Source organism: Pteropus vampyrus, unplaced genomic scaffold (assembly GCF_000151845.1).
Source record: "Pteropus vampyrus isolate Shadow unplaced genomic scaffold, Pvam_2.0 Scaffold3, whole genome shotgun sequence".
Taxonomy (NCBI): domain Eukaryota; kingdom Metazoa; phylum Chordata; class Mammalia; order Chiroptera; family Pteropodidae; genus Pteropus; species Pteropus vampyrus.
The window spans coordinates 14,351,367-14,361,941 of NW_011888784.1; the positions used below are offsets into that span (position 1 = coordinate 14,351,367).

Below are 10,575 nucleotides of genomic sequence, written 5' to 3' on the forward strand. Positions count from 1 at the left end.
GTAATCTATGTTTTAACAAGCCCTCGGGATTCAGAGGCACACTGAAGTTTGAGCATTTATTGTATAAGAACTCTTCTTCATCAGCTATTGGTGACTGAAATACAGCCCATATAGGCAAAGCAGGATAAATGCTTAAATTTTCCCCTTTGTCAACTGAATTAATTCTCTAGCAACTTCTTTTTTTTTTTTAACTCCCCAGGTAATTTTTTTTTTTTTTTTTTTACACCTACAGCACCTGGTCTTCCTAGGTGGTCTCCCATCCAAGTACTAACCAGGCCCGACCCTGCTTAGCTTCCAAGATCAGATGGGATCGGGCTTGTTCATAGTGGCATGGCCATAGACTTAAAATATTCTTAAAAGTGCAAAATGTTTTAGTCTCAGTCTCACTCTAGAAGCATAATGTGAGTAAACTGTGATGTGTATTCTTACAGAACTCTTACCGTTGATATGTCTTTTATCGTGGTCTAATGGTCTAAGATGAAGTTTGTTTTTATCAAGATTTTAAAAGTTCATTTGTTGTATATACCAAAATCAAATCATTTCTAAATTATTTCAAGAACTCAAATTGCCTTGGCCTTTTAGAATGAGAAAGATATCTGGGCCTAGGTGGAGTTTGTTTGTTTTACCAAACATTGAAACAGGTTAAACTATGAGTAAATAAATGGACCTGCAGGACAAAGTAAATTGTTGGGGCACCAAGTCAGTATTACCCAGAAGCCTTTTTCAGCATGTAGGCTTAAGTTAATCATTTAATATCCAACTCGTGTATTTCCCTTTTATGACTTAATTTTTTGTTGCTAACTCTTGACAGCTCCCCGCCGCCAAGATGCTTTCTTGATCTTCAGCAAAGTAGAACTGTTTAATTGTGTATCTATGTATGTGTGCAACTTAACCTTATGTCTTAGATATCTTTTCATATGAATATATAAATCTTTATCTCATATTTGAACAGTTTTAGTGTATTGGATTGTATAGATGTACCATGATTTGTTTAGTCATATCTTTCTTGATGTTATCATGAATCTCCTAAGTGATTCCTTTGTGCATTTATGGGAACATGACAGTAGGATAAATTTCTAGAAGTGAAATTTGCAGAGTTGAGGGATTTGTGCATTTACATTTTTTATAGATATTGCCAAGTTATTTTTCTAAGAGTTTGCCCTAATTTATTTTAACTACCAATGTCTGAAGATATCTAAAGGTGATACTCTTAAAAAGGTGATACTGTTAAAATAGATATCCTTACCTATTTTAGTTAGTATCAGACTTTCATCTTGATCAATTTAATAGGTAGAAAATGATAATTGGTTTTAATTACTTAACATTTGAGTTTCTTTGACCTTCTCATTCACAGCACTTGTCCATTTTTATTAGGTTATTGATTTTTGAGAACTCCAGAATGGAGGTGGGGAATAAAATATTTGAATTCAATGCATTGAAAATAAGCGACAGCAGTTAGATCTGTAAGAAAGTTTGTCTTCCTGAATTTGAGGTTTCTGAGAGCAGTTTAATTTTACATATGTTCCCTTTTGTGGCTATGCAGGACAAGGTTAAGACCAGAAGCCAAGTTAGTGGAACAAATAATTAAAGGCACAGGTCTAGGCCAGAATTTATTGACCTAGTAAGTACTGCACAAATTCTAAATCACCTGCTAGGCTTCTTTCCATAGATTGGTAGGTGAGAATGATAGTTGTTGCTTTAACTGGAACTTAGTTTAGTTGGGAAGCACTTGATTAAATAAAAACAATTATAGTTGGGATAAGTGCTTCATAGAAAAAATATGGGGTGCTCTGAGAGCATATCAAGGCTGCCTAACCTATATGTATTCGGTGGTCAGGGACAAAATAGAGGAACCCATTTAATTGAGATCTGAAGGATGGATAGAAGCTGGGAAAGTTGGAGGACTAGGAGTAGTGGGCATGAAGAGAGTAGTGTAGAGAGTGAAAACAGACCTGTTTGGGCCTTTGGTTCATGATAATGATTTAAAATGTTATTTGGAGAACAGTAGAAAATCTTTGAGGGATTTAAGCAAGGGATGGGCTGCCCAAAGTGAGGCATCCTTGCTGTGGTACAGGAATACACCGGCTCTATCCAGCTTCCACGCACCTCAGCTATTAAGCAGCAGCTGGCTATGTCTGACTGAACTGTTTATCATGTTTGGGCAGATAAAGTCCATTTAAGAAACATATGTTGATTATGTACTTTCTGTGGCAAAGAATATTACTGAGTTAAAGTAGATTCTGCCTTACAACCACCTATCCCTGTATGGAACATGTCTTCTAGTCTGTAGCAATTCACTTTACCAAGGAAGTAAATGAGGCTGTCCAACAGTTAATAAATCTTTACTAAATTTTCGTTTCAAGATAATGACTTTCTGCTTGTCTTCTATAAGACCTACAGTAATGGTTATTGTTATGTGTGTACCTGCACATGTATGTACATATACTTCTTCAATTTTTGCTGCTTCTGTGCATGTCGAGGACTTCTTGAAAGAGGGTTCTTGTATTTCTGAGGTAACACAATACAATTTTAGCTATTTGTTGTAGTTATCAGCATCATCGTCTATTGTGGTTTTAAATTTCAATCGCATGGAAACCTGGGTAATTACATTAGATTATGATATTCTGCATCATAGCAAAATCAGTGGGCATGTGACTTGTGCAGTATAAGAGAATAAGTAATGATCCTACCACTTTCTGGTTATGAATAAATAAAACATGATTATGAACTGATCATGAATTAGTGAAACTAGATGGCATTTCTGTAAGCCTCTGACTGGCTAACTTTGTTTCATACTGTTTATCTAATATTTCGGACTCCTCTTTTTGAAACCTGTAATTGCCTTTTTATTTGACTTTTTTGTGAATTATGTCACTTTCTTATTTGTGTGATGACTGAACTTGTATTGCCCTTTTAGGCAGATATGTTCAACTTTTTAGGCGGTACTATGTTTTTATATGTTGTCTAGCCATATTTTTTTTAATAGTTATTATTTGTGTTTCGATGTACCTGTTCATACAGAAGGCTCCAGGAGGAGGGGCTACACTTAGTATCCATAAGAGTTTAATATTTAGTTTAGAGCAGTGAGTTATAAGAAAATGGTTCATCACAATATAAATTTTGACTGGTCTTTATTTGGCTTATACTTTATTGGTACAAGTATAGCAGTATGCACGCATATAGACACACTGGGATATAATAATATTTTTAATAATTGCTTCCAATGTTAGCGTGATATATCAGTGGAGAGAAGGATAAAAAATAAAAAAGAACTAACATTATTAGAGATTTGACCTATCGTGCGGATTTCTGTGGAGCTTGCAAATTCCTTATTGAACAGGAAAGATTATTGTTGGTCTATTCCCAGCGTGATCCCTGACACATGGCAGACATTAAATAAATGCAAGTTAAATTGATTTGAAGATTGGGAAAATAGATATCTTTATAAGGAAACCTGTGAACAGCAGAAACAGGAATTAACTAGTTTAGACCCATTATTGAGCCTTATATTCTATTACCAACAGAGTTCTTTTTTTAAGGATTTATAAAATAGCTTGTTTGCCTTTTCTGTTAGCTTTGTATGTTTTAATAACAATTTATGGCTCTATTATTTTGACAATCATTTTCATGATTTTCTTCCGATATTGCTTGTTGTGGTTAATTGAATTAATATTTGCTCTACATAAAAGTACACAGTTTTGTTTTTGGTTTTTGTTTTTGCTTTAATCCTTGTCTTACCCCTCAGGGATAACCAAACAAAAAATACATGCAGTTCTGTGACTCTTTTTCATACAATATATTGTGGATGATGTATACCTTTCTTATTCCAAATAGTAACTGCACAGCATTGCATTGTAGGTCTGATCCAAAATTTCTCTTTTTTTCCCTTTTTTTAATAATATATTTTTTTCAATTGTAGATGGCATATAAGATTATATTAGTTTCAGGTGTACAACATAGTGATTAGACATCTGTATATCGCATGAAGTGATCACCTTAATAAATCTAGTACCCATATAATCCCGTACATAGTTATTATAATATTATCGACTATATTCATTGTGTCCTTCATATCTCCATGGCTATTTTGTAACTACCATTTTGTATTTCTTAATCCCTTTCTCCTTTTTCACATACTCCCTCAACCCCCCTCCCATCTGGTAACCCTCAAAATGTTCTCTGTATCTGTGAGTTTGTTTTTGGCTTTTCATTGTTGTTATTTATTTTGTTCTTTAGATTCCACGTGTATGTGAAATCATATGATATTTGTCTTTCTCTAACTGACTTAGTCCACTCAGCACAATACTCTCTAGGTCCATCATGAAATATCTTTTCCCATCCCTTGCAGTCTGTGTGTGTCTCAGTCCGATGTGAATCTCTTGTAGGCAGCATTTGAGTGTCTTGTTTTCTTATCCAGTCAGCCACCCCATCTTTTAATTGGAGCATTTAATTATTTTTTTATTTGAAGTACTTGTTGATAGATATATCGTTATTGCCATTCTTTATTCATATTTTTGATTCATTTTTTTTTCTTAAGGAAGTTCCTCCATCATTTCCTGTAATACTTGCTTGGTGGTGATGAACTCCTTTAGTTTTTCGTGTCTGAGAAGCTCTTTAACTGTCCTTCAGTTCTAAATGATAGCTCTGCTGGGTAGAGTAATCTTGGTTGTAGGTCCTGGCTTTTCTTCACGTTGAATATTTTGTGCCAAACCCTTCTGGCCTGCAAAGTTTCTGTTGAAAAATCAGCTGACAGTCTAATGAGTGCTCCCTTGTAGGTAACTAATTGTTTTTCTTTTGCTGCTTTTAAGATGCTCTCTTTATATTTAACCTTTGGAATTTTAATTATGATGTGTCTTGGTATGGGCCTCTTTGGGTTCACCTTGTTTGGACATTCTGCGCTTCCTGGGCTTGTATGTCTATTTTCTTCACTAGATTTTCTTTACCAGGGAAGTTTTCAGTCGTTATTTCTTGAAATAGATTTTCAATTCTTTGCTCTCTCTCTCTCCTCCTTCTGGCACTGCTGTGATGCAGTTCTCGTTGTGCTTGATGTTGTCCCAGAGGCCCCTTACACTGTCTTCATTTTTTCTGGATTTTTCTTGTTGCGTTGTTAGTGGATGCTTTCTACTACCTTATCTTCTAAATCACTGATTAGATCCTTTGCTTCATCTAATCTACTGTTGATTTCCTCTAATGTATTCTTCATTTTAGTTATTGTATTTTTTATTTACAACTAGTTCTTTTATATGTTTTCAATCTCAGTTTTTATGTTTTATATCTATTAAAGTTCTCACAGAGTTCATCTACTCTTCTCCTAAGTTCCTTGAGCATCTTTATAACCAGTGTTTTGAAATCTGCATCTGATGGATTGCTGTTTAGTTCTTTTTCTGGAGCTTTGTTCTGTTCTTTCATGTGGAACATGTTTCTTTGTCTCCCCATTTTGGCTGTCTCCCTGTGTTCGTTTCTATTTATTAGGTAGGGCTCCTAAGTCTCCTGGTTTTAGTAGAGTGTCTTTATTTAGTAAGTGTTCTGTGGGGCCTAGTGGCAGTCTTCCCTGGTCACCTGAGCGAGGTGCTCAAGATGTGTCCCTTGTATGAGTTGTATGAGTAGTTCCACTACCTCCTTCCTGATGTAGTGGAGGCTTGGTTGCTGTTTACTCTTCCATGGGAGGGATTGACCTTTGGGCTGATTGGTTGTGAGGCTTGGTCGATGAGGGGCTGACCTTATGAAGCAAGATTCACTTTAACAGGGCTCTGGTGCCTGCCCAGTCTGCCATTTGGTTTTGTCTTCCTTGAATCCAGCCCTGGGTGATATTCCAGCTCTGATGTAGGTCAAAGCAGGCCACTGGGTATGCCAGCCCAAACTGCAGGCCAAGTTCAGCTGCAGCCTATGCATTTCCCAGGCCACCTGGTAAGAGATACCAAGCAGTCCACAGATAGCTGCCACCATGCTGGGGTTATAGGTGTCTCGGGAGGCCAAGCCAGAAACCTAGGCTGGCTGCTGCTAGTGCCAGGCTTGGTGCTGCTCAGCAAGGAGTATGAGGCACACAGAGGCCAAATGCTGCTTCTTTGGGTTTTGTGAGCCTTTGAGAGATTTTTAGAAAGTCCGCAGCATGAGCCGAGCCAGACTATTTGTATGACGTAAACCACTGGAGACAGCTTGGGTGGGCCCATGATTTGGGAGAGGCGGAGCCTCAGAATCCTCTGGGCAGAGCGACCTGTGTTATTCTGGTTGGTGGACACTCAGGTATGGCGGCTGCCTGTGTCTGGTTCCTGGGAGTGGGGAGGGCTTAACCAAGGAACAGTGGTTATTCCTAGCACTTCTGTCTGGGACAGAGCCACCCTTCGGCCCTTGTCCTGAAGCCTAACCACTCAGTGTCTCCCTGTATGTCCCTGGCGCTCCTGGAACAGCTGTCTAGTGCTGGAGCTCAGAGCAAGTGAATCCATAACGGAGTAAAGCCCAGGCGTGGGCCCTTTAACTCATTTTGCCTTTAGGAGAAAAAAAGTGCAGCTTATTGCCAGCGTTAACTTAATTTTACATAAACACGCTTTTTGAGGCTGAAGCAAATCTGGTTTTCAATGTAAAAATAAAATATAAAAACTGTTCTTGAAGTTATTGCTAAACAGAACTTGCCTCTAATCCTAATGAAACAAATGTGTACATAAATCGGATTCATTAAATGAATCTTCGGCTAATAACTATTTGAGAATGATGTTAATTAATATCATGTGTAGGAATGCTACATTTTCTAGGATTGGACATTTTCAGGCATCAATAATTACTATATTTTGTAAATGGAAATACCACTATTAAAAACAATGCTGTAAATAGAATGATATTGTTTGTTTCTAAAGACTATTGATGTACTAGAGCGATGTGAAAATAATAATAAAAAAAAGAAGATATGTGACAAAATACGGGGGGAAGAAGAGGACGATAATCTGAGTTATCTCCGGGTAAACGCTGCTGGTGAGTATTCTCGGGGCAAACAGGAAATGGGTTAAGAGGAACGTCTGTGACTGCTGCAGCCCTCCATCTCACTCAGCCACAATCTCCACTGGTTTTCACAGCCAGAGGTTTGGGGGACTTCTCTTCCCAGCACTTGAACCCTCGATGTGGAGCCCAGTGTGGGGCCAGAACCCCTCGCTCTTCAGGTGGGAGAGGGTCTACAGCCAAGGTAACCCTTTTGATTCTGGACTGTCACACACTGTCATGGTACTGGCACTTTTATGTCTCCGCCTCTCCTGCCTGCCTCTTATGTATGTACCCTAGTTGTAGGACTTATGTTCAGCCAGACCGCAGGCAACTCTCAGTTAGGGTTGCTCTATAGTTTTGTTGTAATTTTGGTGTGGTCACGATTGGAGGCATGCACAGCATCTAGCTTCTAGGCCATCTTGGCCAGTCTCAATGTACACACCGTTTTAAATGGAAGTAAGTTTTTTTCCCCTGAAAATTTGAAAGTTATACATTATAGCAGTTTCTAGGTATTTTTCATATTTTATCTTGGGTTCCACAAAGGAAAAAAAATGAAAATAATGTTTTGGTATTGGACCACATACCGAGTCTATGCTCATGGTACAGAGTTGTCCTTCAGAATATATTTTGAAATCTTGTAAATTTTTACTTTAACGTACATTGTAGAAATTATTTTGAGTTATTTTAAAGAGATTAGTAGCCTATGAATTTAAAAAATGTTGTAAAATACATATTTTAAAATTTTTGTGGTAAAATACACCTAACAAAATTTAGTATTTTAACCAGTTTAGTGTTAGAAGTACATTCACACTGTTGTGCAGCCATCATCACCATGCATATCTAGTATTCTTTTCATCTTACACAGTTAGAACTCTACACCCATTAAATAGTAACTCTCCATATCTCCCTGTTCCCAGCCCCTGTCAGCCACCATTTTGCTTTGTCTCTCTGAATACGATTGATCTAGCTACCTCATGTCAGTGGAATCATACAGTATTTGTCTTTTTATGACTGACTTATTTCACTTAGCATAATTTCTTCTAGGTTTATCCACATTGTAGCAAGTTTCAGAATGTCCTTTCTTTTTAAGACTGAATAATATTCTGTTTGTGTAAAGACTACATTTCTCTTATCCATTCATCAGTTGATGGACACTTGAGTTGCTTCTACCTTTTAGCTCTTGTGAATAATGCTGCTACATTCTGAAATATTTTGATTGAGTTGCTACTTAATCTTAAAAGGTAACATTCTCTTTTTTCATGACAGTAGGCATAGTCTAATTGTTAAGAGGGACTGCTTTGGAATTGGGTGTTTTGAATTCAAATCCTGGCTGATACCTTCCTGGCTATTTCACTGTGGGCACTATCTTTTTGATGTCTGTTTTTCAACTGCCAAATGCAGATAATAATGGCACCTTACATTATTTGGATTAAATTAGGTAATATATATAAAGTACTGAGAATAGTGTATTACACAGTAAAAGTTCAGTAATTTAGAAAAAAGTAGTCCATTGGTGTAGGCACCTAAAAGTACTGCAGGGAGTCTCCCAATTAGGCAATAATAATAAAATTTTTAAATTTGAGTTTTTAAACCCAGTTTAATGATGAGAAAGCAAATATTTGGATTAAATAATAGCAACCTTTTTGGGGGGTGGGATTTTCTTTGGGCAGGGTAGATAAAAAAAAGAGTGTTGAATCTTGGAAAAGTACAGTTATTACCATCTTCATGGGAAAGGGTCTTGGTACCTTAACCAGTTGTACTTTTTGGGTTATCTAACCAGGCAAGAGGTGGAAGAATCAGAAGGTGGTCTCTTACTACAGTTTCTTCCTCATCTTTATTCTGAGCCTGTGACTTTCAAAAGCATGAAAAGTTGTGGGTGGCAGTTTTAGACAGGCATACCAGTTTATACAAAGGACAGCACAGGTTTGTAAAATCTAATCAGTTGTGACTCAGTATGTTACAGTCTCTTGTGAGAAGGTTGGGTTGCTAGTTTTCCCTCAAGGAAGATGTGAACTCAGAAGTGTTTTTTAATATGTTGAATGCTTAAAATTTAAATCTAATACTCAAATCTAAAGGTCCAATTGCATCCTGCCCAAATTTTTGACTTAAATCCAATAAGCTACCCCACACGAATAGTGCACTGGGTTATCAGTTCTGACTGTAAATCTTCTACATCGTAATGTGGATGCCACAAAGTATGATGTTTCTGAATATAATTGTATGACAATGATTTAAGTTTAATTCTAGTAAAATTATATTATGAAAATAGTATAGAAGATTCTGTTTAACTAACTTTATGTATATGGATCTCGTTTGAGTTACATTCAATACTACTATGCCACTTAACATGGTAACCAGTAAAAATGTATTCTGGCCCACAACTGTTGAAATCTTATCTGCTCTTCTAGAAAGATGACTTATGCCTATAGAATATAATGAGTAGGGACATGTTTTTGTCAAGATGAATTCAGTTATTTAAAGGTCATTGTAAACCAAAGGGGGAAAAAATCTAAACTTTACCCCTCTGGTCTCCTTAACATTTACTCTTATTAGCTTGGCAAATATTTATTTCATAAACAAAAAATATGTAATCGATTGATGTCTCTTTCAACCGGTTTCAACATGTTGTACCCTTTTTGTTTCACAGTAACTTAAAAATTGGTGTTTAAATCAACATGGACATTAAATGCAATTTAGGGTTTAGGGTGCTATCTTAATAACATAACTAATCACCATCTTACTTATAAATGGCTGTATCTCATATAGTGCTTACTAGTTTTAATAAAATTTCATACAGGATAGAGTCACAGAGGTGCATTTTTACACAGATATGAGGATTTCAGTTTGTAAAACTATTTGAGAATAGCGATAAAGCTAGCAATCAAGAAAAAGTAGTTTGGGTGACTTAGTAAAACTGCAAGGAAACGAAAAGATACATCATTGACTACCTCTGCCTCTTGAGTTCTCTTTTTTCCTCACATGATTGATCTCCAGAAACTATAGAGTAGTTATCTTGGTGAATAAAAGAATAGTGACTTGATAGGTTTGGTTATAGAATGAAAAGCTAGAATTGAACATAATAAATAAAGGTTAGGTTTTGTAGTTCTCAAATTGCTTAATTCAGGTATTGAGAAAGTATGTCCAAGTTAAGTGAGGATATTTTAAGTAGATTTAAATTTTTTATTTTATTTTATTTTTCAGCCAAACCAAACAGAAAGCTTACTTTTCTCTACCTAGCCAATGATGTCATTCAGAACAGCAAAAGGAAGGGGCCGGAGTTTACAAAAGATTTTGCACCGGTTATAGTGGAGGCATTTAAGCATGTTTCAAGGTATGATAATTGTTTTGAGTATTAGCTAATCTGTTTTAAATGCATAATATGTCCTTTTGCTAAAATTTGCCTTAAGCCATAAAATAAAAACAAGGGAATGTACTTCTTTGAAGTTTTCATTTGAAAAGACTTACCTATAAATGGCATTTGTAAATGTTTTGAATATTTTGTGTGAAGGAAACTTTTTTGAGCTGTTGCTAAGTTAGGCATTTGGAGTGCTTGTACAGCTTTCTTTAAAGAGACCAAAACAACTGCCAAATTGGAAAAAAATT

The 10,575-nt window shown here is 36.3% G+C and overlaps 1 protein-coding gene and 1 pseudogene across 3 annotated transcripts in view; one reads left to right on the forward strand and one right to left on the reverse strand.

Moving 5' to 3' along the window:
* The window catches only part of RPRD1A (regulation of nuclear pre-mRNA domain containing 1A), a 65,782-nt gene that overhangs the window by 15,263 nt on the left and 39,944 nt on the right, over positions 1–10,575 (forward strand). For all 3 annotated transcript variants that reach the window (XM_011361510.2, XM_011361492.2, XM_011361501.2), the window contains exon 2: positions 10,174–10,303. In XM_011361510.2, the coding sequence (XP_011359812.1) occupies positions 10,174–10,303 (130 nt within the window). The remainder of the gene's footprint in view (positions 1–10,173; positions 10,304–10,575) is intronic.
* LOC111741669 lies at positions 224–342 on the reverse strand (annotated as a pseudogene).